This window comes from Drosophila grimshawi, unplaced genomic scaffold, assembly GCF_018153295.1.
Source record: "Drosophila grimshawi isolate 15287-2541.00 unplaced genomic scaffold, ASM1815329v1 contig_44, whole genome shotgun sequence".
Lineage (NCBI taxonomy): Eukaryota > Metazoa > Arthropoda > Insecta > Diptera > Drosophilidae > Drosophila > Drosophila grimshawi.
The window spans coordinates 11,389,123-11,403,708 of record NW_025063240.1 but is presented as its reverse complement, the minus strand read 5'-3'; the positions used below and the strand labels follow the sequence as shown (position 1 = coordinate 11,403,708).

General features: G+C 43.3%; 2 protein-coding genes across 3 annotated transcripts; one reads left to right on the top strand and one right to left on the bottom strand.

The window, feature by feature from the left end:
• Window positions 1–548: 548 nt before the first annotated feature.
• On the bottom strand, window positions 549–8,516 carry LOC6558050 (protein Smaug). 2 transcript variants are annotated; one of them, XM_032734054.1, is made up of 5 exons: window positions 8,109–8,516; window positions 3,890–5,483; window positions 2,789–3,807; window positions 2,066–2,705; window positions 549–942 (listed from the first exon to the last, which is right to left on the bottom strand). In XM_032734054.1, the coding sequence occupies exons 2-5, from the start codon at window positions 5,339–5,341 to the stop codon at window positions 901–903; spliced, it is 3,153 nt and encodes a 1,050-aa protein (XP_032589945.1). In that variant the 5' UTR covers window positions 5,342–5,483; window positions 8,109–8,516; the 3' UTR covers window positions 549–900. The 2 variants fall into 2 exon arrangements, with proteins under 2 accessions (XP_032589945.1, XP_001984565.1); XM_001984529.3 differs by having other exon boundaries at window positions 556–2,705.
• Window positions 8,517–8,860: 344 nt separating this feature from the next.
• On the top strand, window positions 8,861–13,389 carry LOC6557968 (ubiquitin-protein ligase E3B). The gene is made up of 7 exons (XM_001984530.3): window positions 8,861–9,299; window positions 9,363–9,849; window positions 9,910–10,290; window positions 10,341–10,966; window positions 11,027–11,145; window positions 11,212–12,389; window positions 12,451–13,389. The coding sequence occupies exons 1-7, from the start codon at window positions 9,139–9,141 to the stop codon at window positions 12,733–12,735; spliced, it is 3,237 nt and encodes a 1,078-aa protein (XP_001984566.1). The 5' UTR covers window positions 8,861–9,138; the 3' UTR covers window positions 12,736–13,389.
• Window positions 13,390–14,586: the final 1,197 nt, after the last annotated feature.

Genomic DNA, 14,586 nt, shown 5'->3' with positions numbered 1-14,586 from the left:
TTGCAATTTGTATGCATTTCGTTCAGTTTTTATTATACACACATATTCAAATTAAGCTAACAATTTGTTTTTATCATTTGTCACTCTCGTTTTAGTATTAGCTTAAGCTTACAAAGCAATCGCGATCGACATCTTTACATTTATATATATATATAAATTTTTTTTATATATAGTAATTCTCAACACAATTAAAAAATAACATAACATAATCGATTTGCCATCATTATCATATACAGCACATTATTACAAACAATTGACTAAAGCCTAAAAGCGAAACAAAATATACATAATTATATATATATATATGTGATTTTTTTTTGGCTTATATCCTTACTACTTATACAAAATACAATATGTGTAGAATTAGCTTTAGGTTCCTCAAACATTTCTGCATATAATTCCAACTCGAACATAAGACAATTTCTTTAAGAGTTAACATTTACAAATTACACGTTTTGTTTTTTTTTTTTTGTTTTCAGCAATTGTGTTCCTTTAAATTTAAAATAAATTATGTGTATATATATTTTGTTTTATATGATATATCCATATATATTTATATAGATATATATATATATGTGTATAAACATAGTTCATTATGTGACTTTCAGCAAGCAACGTTTTTTTGATTCGCATTTCGTGTCGTCGTCGTCGTGTATCGTGTGTGCTTCTTCAAACATGTTTTTGTTTTTGTTTTAGTTTATTCCAGCTTCTCTAGTTCTTATAGTTGCGAATATAGTAATCTTAGTCAGTCTCATGGTCACGATGCAGAGTTCATAATATAATTCATTAACATATACATATTTTTATTTATGTATGTATTGTATGCAAATTGCATATTTCGTCGTCGACGTCTGTTTTTTCTTTTTGTTTTGTTTTTAAGAGGGAGGCCAGCGTCATGCGTCAGAATAGCGTAAAATGTTGATCAAATTTGGCCAAATTTTCCTACAGAGAGAAAATTGTTGTTTGTTGGTTTTGGTTGCTACTTTTAGTTTGTTGTTGTCTTGGTTTTTATTTTTGTTTTGTTGCAATCATTTGCTGCATGGAGTTTTGTGATTATTAGTTGGAACTACGTTTTGACAAATTTATCAACTTAAACATTAATAAACATTGGCAGCAAAAGCGCCGCCTCTGGGCCAACCCTTTGGAGCTGCGCCCTAGCTGCGCCTAGTTGCTTTTTCATTTCTTATTTTGGAGGAGGAATTTTCAGCTAGGCCCTGCCAGTTTTGAACGGCCAGCCGTTGCAGTATGGAGTGTGGTAGCAGCAGCTCCAAGATTGCCCAGCAGACGCGTCATTTAACACACACACACACATATAGACACGCACGCACGCACAGAGATAATAAACTTAACATTTAACTAACTTTTTTTTTTGGTTTCTTACATAACTAAAAACGATTACAAAAAAACACCATTCATATTTTCTAGGTTCGATACAAACGTACAAGCGCACTCGCATACACAAATCAAGCGTACAAAACAACAATGAAACATTGAAGAATTTCAAAATAAAATCTAAAGAATAGAATAGAATGGCCAACAGTTTCTAGTTCATTGCCTGCTCAGTCATTTGACGGCAGAGCGTCTCCAGCTGCTCCAAGCTCTTAAAGTCATTCATTTTGTAATCATGCGGCGGCATATTGAAGCTATCCTTAAGCGTGGACATGCTCAGATTGATCAGCTGCGGCTGAGACAAGCACTGATCCATATTGTTGTTGTTGTTTGTGTTGTTATTGTTATTATTATTATTATTATTGTTGTTGTTAGGCTGCTGGCAAATACTATTGCTACAGGCGACGATATTGTCACTACCACCATCACCAGGGCACAAACAGTTGCCGCCATTACCCATTGCAGCGGCGGCAGCAGCAGCAGCAGCCAACAATTGCAGCTGCTGATGGTTTATCAAATTGTTGTTCAATATGTTGCTGTTGTTGTTGTTGTTGCTGCTGTTATTATTGTTATTGTTGTTGCTGTTGTTAATTAATATTTGCGGAGGCGGCTGCTGCTGCTGCGGCTGCTGTTGTTGTTGATGTTGAGCGGATTCATTTTGATTTGAATTACTAACCATCACAACAGCGGCCATCGTCTTCTTTGGCTGCTGCTCCCCTCCACTCGATGATGACGATGAGGATGATGATGATCCAGAGACCAGACCAGAGAGTCCATTCAGGCTAGGCTTGCGCTGCTGTTGATGCTGCAGGTTGTCATTGGTGCTGTTGGTTAGGACACCCTGGCCGGGCTTAAAGATCAGCTGTTGGGGCTGCTGTGGCCCACCAGCGACCACAATAAGATTGTTCAGCGAGCGTCGATGATGAGGCGGCGGCGTCTGCTGTGGCAGCGCTGGAAAGTGCTGTGCATGCTGCTGCTGTTGCTGCTGCTGCAACATTTGCTGCATTTGTTGTGCATGCTGTGAATGATGCTTTAACGGCTGTTGCTGCTGCTGTTGTTGTTGCTGCTGTTGGGGATTGCTAATGAAGCTGGGATAGGAGGAGCTCTTGTACTGTACTGGCGTCTGATAGCCACCACTGTAGTCAAATTGTTGCGGAGGCGGCGGCTGCTGCTGTTGTTGCTGCTGATGATGCTGCTGCAATGGATGCTGGAGGCAGCTGAGCGAAAAGTTTAGCATATCATTTGAGTTTTTGCGATGATTGATGCGATCGTTGCTACCGTTTTTCGGATCACATTTGCGGCTCTTTCCGTTCCACCTAAGCGAAAGAGAAAGCCAAGTTTAAATGTAAATTAAGTTAAGCTTAAATCGGTTCGTGTCTAAAGTGAATGGCACATTTACCTGGGCTTATTCATGTTGCCAGCTGCGCCGCCCGTTGTCTTCACATGATGCAGCTTGGGCACCATGGACATCTTCAGCTTGGACAACTTGAACTTGAGCTCCTTGAGTTGATTGGCATGATTGGCGAATGCCTCGTTGTGTATGGAACGGTCCAGTATCCACATAAAGACGCCCAATGTTTCCTCGTCCTGGGCACAGTACGGATCCTGTTGCAGTGCATTGCTCACCAGATCGATAACCTTGAGGAAACGCAATCCAATGTTCTCCTCACCAGATAGCGACTCCAAGGGCTTCATCGGTGTCAGCACAATGTTTGTGAGCTCTTCGATGGCGGTGCTAATCTTCATCTGGCCAGTGTGCAGCTCCTGTTCCACTTTACCCAGTATGTGGGAGCGTTCCTTGAGCTTCTCAATGCACAGCGCCAACTTGTGTGAGGCACCTTTGGTGACGCCAACGCTCTGCAGAAACTCTTCGCTAATCTGCAGCATTTCCTCGTACGTCATATTCTTGAACAGCTCAATGTACTTGTGCAGACGTAACGATTTCAGCCATAGCCCAATTCCCGACATGCCCACATTGCGCGTCTGGAACTTAATGTAGCTGGGCTTAAAGTCATCCAAGCGTGGGTCCGATGTGCTGTTCGCCAGCGTATTGTTGTTGTTGTTGTTGCGATGGTGTTCAATGGAGAGCGAGAAACTTCGCGGCTTGTTGGCAAACTGAGCCAAATTCTCCGTCGAATTAGAGCAATTGTCGTTCACCGTGATCACAGACGAGTTCGATGAGTTCGACGAACAGCTGCTGGAGATCGTTTGGGTGGTCAGGCTATTGGAGCGTCGCGTCTTAAGCGCTGCAATCTTGCTGTCCAAGCTCCAGCGATTCACGTCGCCAAACTGATCTCCCACATAGCCCATCAGTATGGAAGCATACGGCAGTTGTGGCGGTGGCGGTGGTGGTGGCGGCTGCAACAGCTGTGGCAGAATGGGTGGGGCATGCGTGGGAGCGGCATGCGAGGAAGAAGCCTGCAAGCAAATTATAATGAATTGAATATGAATATATAAAATTATATATATATATAGAATTTGAAATAGAAACTACACTCACCTGTTGTTGGCTCAGGCTGCTACCGCTGGCAATTCCGCTAGGTGTCTCCGCATCGCCATGGAGGGGGGGCTCAAAGTCGAGGATTTCGGTGCCGTTCTTGCTAAACGATGTGTCGTGATCATCATTGCCACCGATGCCCAATATTGAGCCGGCTGCAGCGCCAGCGACGACGCCGTTGACCAGCGACGAATTGCTGCCCAGGGAGAGGCCTAAGCTATTCTGACTAGATGCTAATTCGTTCAGTGTAATACCATTTAAATTATCACAGAGTGGATTGATCGATCCACATGATCCGCTCACACTGCCCCGCCATTCGCCCGGCTGCCTGGGCAGCTGCTTGCCATGGTGGTGTCGGCTAGGCGGTGCAATCGTTTGCCAATCGACGCTGCGCGTCAAATTACCCAGCGACGAGGAGGACGATGATGAGCTGTCTGAAATGGTGCCATTGCCAGTTCCCGTACCCACAATTGCATGCAATTGCAGTTGCTCCGGCTGCACAAAGTAGCTGCCACCGGCACCGCTGCTGTTGCTGCTGCTGCCGCTGCGCTTGTTGGCCTGAATGAAATCTTCGAGATGACGCAGCCACACATTCAGCGAGCGTCGATCGTCGCTGCCAATGGCGGGATGTATGAACATATACGAGAAAATCTGTTGCACCAGCTCAGTGGGCACCAGCTGCTGCACCGTGTCCTTAACAGCGAGCGGTATTAGCGTCATATAACTGAGTTTGGCCTCCTCGTTGCCCGGCTTGAGCAATGGCAGCATATTGAGCACCTCGTGCAATAAATCCTCTTTGCGTGGATGCTGGCTTGTTGTGCTGGTCAATTGAAAATCACTGCCATAACAGGGCATTGAATCCTTGTCGGAGGAAGAGGACGACATGCCATCCACAAGCACACACAAATCGCTGCTCGGCTGACAAGTCTTGTATGCACTCAAAAGGTTTTGCAAATATGACGGATTGTTGGCATTGATGTCAATGACAACGCTGCTCAGATTCGTTTGGCATGTGCCCAGATTCTGTGTCAGATTATTGTCTATGGAATACTGTAGAAACTTGAGGCTCGGATACCGTAGACGCTTCAGTAGTGCATACATCACAACGGTCCGCTCACAATCGTTCCATTTCTCGAACAGATTCGTCACCGTCGTCACCTGTTCGCAGAATAAGGCATTATTTGGTGACGCCGTCGTCTGTGTGGCCGACTGTTGCGCCTCTCCTCCATTCGCATTGCTATCGGTTTGATTGTTGCTGGTAGTGGGATTCGGATTGGGATTTGGATTGGTATTTGTATTGGGATTTGTAGTGGCGGCCGTTGTATTATTGACGGCACTTGTCGTTGTCGTTGCGGATTGTTGCTGCTGTGTTATAGTTGCTGCTGTTTGTAGATCGCTGTTGTTGCTGCTGCTGCTCGTGGGCAGCGCGTTGTCTGTTCCCGTTGTGTACTTCATATCGTTGTTATTGTAGTTGTGGTTCCTCAATCGCGTAATAAACAGTGTATCGCTTGGAAGTATTTGTATAATAATAAATATATAACAATTGCTGCAGCTAGTGTGGTGTTTATTTGTTTAGTTTTTGGTTCAGTTGCCAGGGCTGCAAGCACAGAGGGAGAGAGAGAGAGAAAGAGAGGTATTAAGTAGGGATAATTGTGTTTCATTTCCGTTTGTTCCTATGGCCTATTTGAACTTTAGTCAAACGAACAGTTTTCAATTAATTTTGCACTGCAAAATGATGGATGATTAAAGTGTTCGTTGCTGTTGGTTGCTTGAATTTGTAGTTAGATAATTGGGCCTCATGCATTGATTGGATTGCAGCGTATTCGAGCCGCGTGATCAGCCAGAATCACTCACTTCACACAAAAAAATTTACCCAGACATTATTTGCTGTTGTTGTTGGTCCCGTTTCGGGCGATAATAGATGTCAAGCGACGGCAAAAACGGCAACGACAACATTCAAAGTTAATCGAATCAATTTTTTCGCTAATTTATTAAATTTACAAATGCTGCGACAATAACAAAAAATTGCAACCTGACAAATAACGACAGCCCAGAAAAAAGTAAAAATAAATAAATTATGATGAAATGTGAAAAAGGAGAAAAAATTAGCATTGATTGTAGACGTTTATCGCTTGCTTGTCGGTTGGCGAAAGGGTGGCAGGGAGGGAGTGGGGGGAGGCACCTTTGCGGGGCTCTTATCAGAAAAATAAATAAATAAATAACGAGTTTGGTACATAACACCTTCGACTGGAGCTTTGCGCGCGATGGCGATAAATCAATAATAATAATACTATACATTTTCAAATCATTATTTACCTATTAGCTTTAAGCGTGTCTAACCACAAGAGCCACAAGGAGAGGGGTACCAGTTCAAGTGGGGCGGGGAGGGGGTAAGCGAAATGATTCTCAATAAGTGTGGTTATGTTATTGCGATTTGCGCTTTTCATTTAATTTCGTTACGCTTTATTTTTTTTCTTTTATACGTTGTGCTCATTTCGAACGGGTATCATGAAGCTTGTTTCAATAGTAGTTGAATTTGTTGTTTCGCTGGCGACTTTCTTCGATTTTCTTTTGTTGAATTGTTGCTCTTGTTGTTGTTGTTTTTGCCTACTGTTACAATTTTAAAGCTCTCTCAGCATTGCAGCTGTGTCAATGTATGTACATATGTATGCGTGAGTGTGTGTGTGTACATAGGCAAGCATTTAAACATAACGGACACATTACAGTATCAAAGAGCATTGAAGTATAGCTTACGGCTTTTTTAATGTTTTTTTCTTCTTATTTTCTTTTAAGGGGATTTCACATTTTTGTTTAATTGTTGCACACAATTACATATGAACGATATTTTATATGCCAATGTTACAAACACAAACGAATTAAAAAAGCATTGCAAATGGCGAGCTTCAATGTAACGGTAACTAGGCAACTATATTAATTTTTGAGGTTATGTGTCAGTTTAAGGCAATTGCTGTAAATTTAACACACACACACATACATACATATATATTCATATATATAACCGGCATAGAATTACATACTAATAATAGATGTTAATTGTCAATAAATTCAATAAACGACATATAGCAAAATCAACAACAGCCGATTTTCGATGTACTCACAATAATTCTGGGCTGCTAACTCAGCAGCAATTGTATTCTTTAAACATTTTCTTTTCGTATGCGTTTTGTTTGTTTTTTTTTTGTATTTTGCATGCACAATATAAATTTGATTATCTGCACTCGAATAAACACAAACAGAAATGAGAATTAAAAAGTCAGCCAGGCAGGCAAGCAGGCAACCCAACTAACTGCTGCAATGATGGGGAGCAGCACTGAGGAACTGAGTAACTGTAAAGCAGAGCAGCAAGAGCAGCGTTAGCAGTGGCGGCGTTCGCGAGAATGACGATGATTGGCGCTGCTGGCGTCAGCTAATGTACATATGATAAAGTAGCTGGCGTTTTTCTTTTTTAAAAATGGTGGAGCCTGCGAAATGATCAGAGCAAAGCAGAGCGGCGAACACGCGCGCGCCTTTTTTTTACAGATTTAAAGGAGTCAGCAGTGGGGGAGAGAACTACTCAATGTTAATACATGCTGACATATGTAATACACTCACACACACACTCACATGCATATGCGTCTCGCTGTGCGTGTATTGATGTGACGGAATGCAAGCAAGCTACATGTCGCTCGCTACAAAACGACCTACCGACCCCAAAGCAAAGCGCGCTCACACAAACACACATACACATGCACTCATACGCACATACGGAAGCAGGCAGAATGCACAAGCAGCAAAAATTGCGGCAAATTACATGAGATTACAAAGCAAGCAAGCAAGCAGTCTGGCAGGCATTTGCTTTTCATCTTCTTCTTCTGCTCAGTTGCTTGTGACTCGTTGTTGTTCTTGCCTGCTTTCGCCGCCTGAACGCAGTGCAATTGTTTTCATGTCGTTTTTTTTATTTTCAATTGCACTCACTTTCGGTTCCGTTTTGGGCTAATGCTTCTGTCGTCGTTCCCCACTCTTTCTCCAACAAATAAGCGACAAAACACGCTCGCTTCGCTGTTTTGTTTTGCTGCTGCTGCGACGACCAGCTGCCCCCAAATCACGCCCCACCCACCCAAGTCACAGACAAAACGTTAACAACAACAACAACAAGAGCACAATAGACCCATAGACTATAATACAGTGCGCTTGTGCCAAAATCGTTCTATTTTTCAATTACCTTTTGCTTTCTATTCGCTTGCTCGCGGTGCAAACCTTGAAATTATTTTCACACAGTTTTGATCGCTCCGAAATACGAGCATATTTCGTTAATTTGATATGCATATGTTATCGGATCGCGCATCCATTAATTTTTTGTATAATTTTCACCTTGACTTGGCTTTGTTATTCTCTCTCTCTGTTTTTCAAAGTCTTGCAAAATCATACATCGCCTTTTTTAGCTGACTCTGGCATCACCACGACATATTTGCGCGTGCACGCAACACATTTTGGGACGAAACGAAATAAAACTGCACACAACTGTATCCGCTCGCAGTTATTTGCATTTTAATATTTTTGCAAATATATACTATGTACTTTTTATAGTTAATTAATAATTAATTCACGCTAACGCGACGACGTTCTCGCTCGTAGAAAGTGCTGCTGGAGATGGAGATGACAAATAAAGTTGAATCGGTTCGGAACGAGCTGGTTCACTTGAACTGAGTAGTTCGGTGCCAAGCTACCAACTCGATATTCTATCTATTATCATAAACTTCGCAGGTTAACTGGCTTTCACTTAATGTGTAATAATAGTGAAATGCCTAAGTTAATGGCATTTAATTTTTTAACATTAGAAATAGATAACATCTTTAGGTTTCTCAAAGCGAACTAGTTTCGAATTCCAAGTGAACTCTTCTGACGATACTTACCTCATCGATATTTTTGGCAATGGCGCTGCCACACTGTTAAAACCAAATGCTCAATTGTTCAATCGAACTTGTTCACGTACAATATACGAGTTAGGGGCTTAGGAAAATGAAAAAATATTGTTATTGGAAAACTGAGTGCTACTGCAATCTGCACTTACCATGCACATCCAACTAAAGAGCTTACAGCACAGTGCGAATTGTTAATTAATGCGCGCATGCAACAATATAGCCCATCGCAAACACAATAACTACACAAACGAATCCAACATCAGACTTGCTGCAGCTCCCCCCCAAAAAGCAAAGAACAACAAAAACACCCATAACGTATTTGTGTAGAAAATGTTCGCACAAACGGAATCACACAAAACCAACTTTTTGGAGCATACGAAGGCAGCCCGCGAAGAGCGCGCACTTGAGAAGCGACGCGAAGAGGCTGCCATACTGCTGCAGGCGACTCTCAAGGGATATGCAGCGCGCTCCAAGTATCAGAGACGAATCATGTAAGACAATTAACTAGATATCATGTTTAAATATATACTTACTGTATCTTCACACGACCATAGCCAAGACTTTGATGCACTTTTCGAAGTCGAACAGGGCGGAAAGGAGTCAGATCTGCTGGCCGCTGTTCTGGTTTATCCTGTGCTGCGTCGCTACCTGACACAAATCAAATTGGACAAAAAGGATGGTCGCAATCGAGATCGCCTGGAGCACATTTGTCGCTACGTCAACCGCGCTATGGAAGTGGACAACCCCAAGCAGTCTTATGCGGCGCTCTGTCTGCACAAGGAGCGCAGTTTGCCGTGGATTGGGCATATTAAGCAATTGTTAATTAATTGTCTGCTGCTGTTGCCGGATCTCAAGCCGGAGAATCATGCTGATAGCATTTCGCTAGCGCTCTTTCTGCACACGCTCATTGTGTTCACTGCCCCGAAATCTTGGTCCATATTGCGTAATCCACAATTTGAGCGACTGCAACCGGCTATGCAGAAGATCTGCTGCAATATTCAGGGACATTTGGTGCAACATGGTTTCTACAAAACAATGCGCGTATGTAAACAACATAATTATTAATTTTCTTTCATACTTATTGGTTTTTCGCAATCACAGCTCATTCTGCTCCGAGGCACCGCTCGTGAGGAATTGTCGGTGAAGCCCGTGACGCTCGTTGCCATAATCACACTCTGCCTGCGTCCGTTGATCGACGGCGATTACAGTCGCAATTTGCTATCGCAATTTCTGAGCGAAATACTCTCGGTGCCGGCACTCATCTATCATTTGCATCAGAGTGTGCCGCAGTGCATCGAACAGTTTAGTTCGATGTGGCTGCTGAAGCGTGCGTTGAGCATATCGGAGGATTACCAGTGGTTCGAGGAGTTTGCGGCGAGCATGTCGGGCACAAAGACTCTGGCATATCTCGGCAACATTGTGAACATGTTCAACATTGACAATTTGGCCGAAGCGAAGCTTTTGGCCTACCCGTTGCTAACCGTGAGTACAAATCAAATGGTTTCTTCTTAACTTATTTACGAACCTTGCAGGAATCGACTACATCGCTGCTGGAATTAATACCCAACACGGTGACCACCACAGGCGTCTTCACCCAGTGGCACGAGCTTCTTGGCTGGCACACACCTTGTGCGGAGCCGGCACAGAACCAACACGTGGCGCTAATTAAGAAACAGTTTCACATGTTGTGGGATAATCGTTGCATTAAGCTGCTGCTCGGCGATCTGCTCAAGGAGATCAACGCGAACTACGAGCGGATTGAGTTTCAGTCGCCACAACAGCCTTCGACAAGCAATTTGCTGCGACGTGCGCTGGAGCGCAGCTCCACACGTGGCAGTGGCTTGCTGGCCAGCGCTGCCGGTAAACAAACAAAGATGCAATGGCGCAGACTGGACAACAGCAATGTTGTGCAGGTCTCACGTATTTGTGGCATGTATTATGCGGCTCTGAGCACATTGTCGCAAATGAAACTGGACATTCTAACCGGCATTTGCTACAATGACAATGTACTCTATGACATTTGGCTGCTGCTGACTTCGCTGGGACCCAACTGTGGCATGAAGGAATATCTGGATCTGCTCCGATGCGAAACGTTGTCGCAGAAGCCACAAGCAGCGATGCTAATGCTCTTCTGTGACTGCATGACGCACTATGTGACGTGAGTGCAAATTAAGCCAAACTATTTTATTACACATTTTAATTGTCATTTCAATTGCAGCATTCTGGATGAGTACGAAATGTATACGGAACAGAATCCTTTTCGCCTTAACGATTATGTTATGCTCACATATTTTCTCAATAATATGTTGTACAAGCTAATCAACGACAACATTTTGGGTATGTTTCCCAAATTTGGCTTCAACTTGTTTTTGTCAAATAACTTTCAATGCTCTGTTTTTATAGGTGCCAAGAACATTGTGCAGAATCCTGTTTTTGTTTCACTGCACACGCTATTACTTTGTTTATATCGTCGTGACTGTCGTCGTCCCTTTACACCACCCAATCATTGGCTTATACCGGAGGTGAAGCCATCGACATTCATCAACGACCTGGAAAAGGCCAAGAGGAATGCAATGCTGCTCCTGGCCAAGATGCCGCATATAATACCGCACGACGATCGCGTCAAGCTGTTCCGAAAATTCGTCCAGAATGAGAAGGCTGTGATGGGTCTGACGGAGAGTGCGTGTGCCTCGCCTCGTTCAGCGTTGATTGTCATCCACCGAGAGCGTATCGTTGAGGATGGCTATCGCCAGTTGGCCGCACAGCCGACACATGCCCTAAAGGGTGTTATACGTGTGCGCTTCATCAATCAGCAGGGACTGCACGAGGCGGGTATTGATCAGGATGGCGTGTTTAAAGAGTTTCTCGAGGAGACCATCAAGAAGGTGTTCGATCCATCGCTGAATCTGTTCAAAACGACCTCGGATCAACGACTGTATCCCTCACCCATTTCGTACGTTCAGGACAATCATCTGCAACTATTTGAATTTGTGGGCCGCATGCTTGGCAAGGCTGTCTACGAGGGCATTGTGGTGGATGTGCCCTTTGCCTCGTTCTTTCTTTCCCAGCTGTTGGGTCAAACGCAACAGGCGCTCTACTCCTGCATGGATGAGCTGCCCTCGCTGGACAACGAGCTCTATCGCAGTCTGACCTTCATCAAGCACTACAAACAGGATGTGGCCGATTTGAATTTAACTTTCTCTGTGGATCAGGATGTTATGGGCAAGATTATTACCCACGAACTGCATCCAGGCGGCAAGGCGCGTGTGGTGAACGATCACAACAAGCTGGTCTACATCCACTACATGGCCTACTTTCATATGAACACACAGATACGCGAACAGACGCAGGCGTTCAATCGTGGCTTTCGCAGCATTGTCAATCCCGAGTGGTTGTCGCTGTTCTCTCCACCGGAACTGCAGCGTCTGATATCGGGTGATACGGTGCCATTGGATATGAGAGATTTGCGCAAGCATACACAGTATTATGGGGGATTCCATGACTCACATCGCGTTGTCGGCTGGCTGTGGGACATACTGGCCAAGGATTTCACCGAGGAGGAGCGCAAACTGTTCCTTAAGGTGAGCAAATGCAAATTGAATTTGATGTTGATCGTCTTGTTTTAAAGATTGCTTCTTGTAGTTTGTTACCAGCTGCTCCAAACCGCCACTCTTGGGCTTTGCGCATCTTGAGCCACCCTTTTCCATACGCTGTGTGGAGGTGGGCGACGATGAAGACACTGGCGATACCATTGGCAGTGTGATACGCGGTTTCTTCACCATACGCAAGAAGGATCCACTCAATCGGCTGCCAACCTCCTCGACCTGCTTTAACCTGCTTAAGTTGCCCAACTATCAGAAGAAATCAACGCTGAGGGACAAACTGCGCTATGCCGTTAGTAGCAATACTGGCTTTGAGCTATCCTAAAAGTGGAGCAGTAGCTGTAGGAGCTGTGCTACATATCAATCAATACGTATTGAGCTTTTGGTGTTGTTACCTCTATTTTCGATTCTTATTTCTCTCGGTCCGCAGATCTTGCTGAAATGCTGTTGTACATATATATATCATATAAGATCACCATTCTTATCAACACCACCCCAACTACTTTTTATATTTTTATCAACATTTGCATGTTGAATTTTTTGTACTTGTAAGTTTCTGGCAATTGTAAGTGCATGTGTGTGTGTAGGTATTTTGTGGAACACATTTTAAAAAAACTATAAACAAATACAAAGAACAATTAATTATTGCAAATATATATCTATATATGTATAATGTATAAACGTATAGCTGTGATAAACGAATTATAATAATAAACTAAACTAAACGACAAATACACAAATAACAAACGAATTATGAAGCTGAATTGAAAACGTATAAAACGGATCCCATAGTTAATTTGAAATTATTATAAGATTAAACACAATTAATTGTACGTGGCTTGCGTGTGATGAATATATAATCCACATATTGCATAAGTTACATGTAAAACACAAAAAACAAAAACAGAAAAAAAAGAAACCAAAAGAAACAGAAACAATAAATCTAAATGTCTGATTCATGTGCAAAATGAAAATCGAATCACATTCTCTCGCTATGTAAATGGATACAATGTGTGTCGACTCTGTAGGAAAGTAGCCTAAGCGCATTGCCAAAGATAACAAACACACAATTACAAGCCAAATGGCAGCAATTAGTGAATGGCTGCTCAAATTTCCCCGGGTTTTTCCGGGAGCAGGCAATGCATTGAATGAAAACTGACGGACGTGGCAGAAGCCAAAGTCGTTTGCGATGTGCGCTAATGACACAAATCCGTCTGGAAGATGGGACCGTAATTACGCCTGAGTCATAGTCATAGTCATAGTTATAGATAGGAAATGCATTTAGGTTTCTGGAAAAGGCGGAAATGTTGCGCAGAATTTATGCAAAGCTAGTCGAATTACCGGAAATTCAATCCGACTAATGACTCCATGCGGATTAAGTTAGATAAGAAAGGATTTTGGTTATTCCTTATCGATCACGCTGCCATTTCTGAAACTGCTTTTGACATTTTTATGTTGCAAGTGAATTACTTTTCCGCAATGATTCCGGTTTGTTTTTTTGTATTTTATGCTCCGAATACTGTCGCCGCTTGCGGTTTCTGTATCCTCGCCGACAATGGCCACAAATTGTCGAGCAGACCCACAAACATACAATAATCATAACAATAATTTCCAAAATATATAGTACTTCATAGACACGTAAACAGTCGGCGGTCGGCGATCGATTTTTGTTGGTTGTCGCTCATCGGTTGGGTCATAAAATACACATCTTGTGTGTCTGCCCATTGTTCTCAGGAGCAGCAGCAGTAACAGCAGCAGCACCAGCATCCTTGGGACAAAGTGTGATCGTTTTTATGACTTGCCTGTGAGTTTTTGCCGACAGTGACGCCGTCGTCGTCATTTTTGTCATCTTCTACCGGTCCCAGGATAAGTGGCAACAACAATAGCAACGGCAACAAGTGGCTGCAACTGGCAGTCAAGTGGCCGTTGCGGCAGTCACCTGGCGCCAGCTTGATGTGCCACAACAAATTGTTGCGCCCATTTAGATACAAGTACCATTTAACATTCGATTACGGTAACTTATCGCCCGGCGGATCTCTCTCTCTCTCACTGCTTGGTTCCACAGAGTTCCACGGTAGCGGTCTAGTTTTTTGGATTTCTTTTTTTAACGGCAGCTTGTATGCTGATTTTAGATAAGCTGTTTTATCCTCTTCAACCACATGTGAGATGATCAGTC

Bases quoted from the DNA above. Each gene is read 5' to 3' on its own strand.
- LOC6558050 (XM_001984529.3), bottom strand. From the start codon at position 5,341: ATGAAGTACACAACGGGAACAGACAACGCGCTGCCCACGAGCAGCAGC. The intron at 3,808-3,889 runs GTGAGTGTAGTT...ATTTGCTTGCAG, and splicing joins GCAGCCTGAGCCAACAACAG to GCTTCTTCCTCGCATGCCGC. The intron at 2,706-2,788 runs GTAAATGTGCCA...TCTTTCGCTTAG, and splicing joins GGCAACATGAATAAGCCCAG to GTGGAACGGAAAGAGCCGCA.
- LOC6557968 (XM_001984530.3), top strand. From the start codon at position 9,139: ATGTTCGCACAAACGGAATCACACAAAACCAACTTTTTGGAGCATACG. The intron at 10,967-11,026 runs GTGAGTGCAAAT...TTTCAATTGCAG, and splicing joins TGCATGACGCACTATGTGAC to CATTCTGGATGAGTACGAAA. The intron at 12,390-12,450 runs GTGAGCAAATGC...TGCTTCTTGTAG, and splicing joins AGCGCAAACTGTTCCTTAAG to TTTGTTACCAGCTGCTCCAA.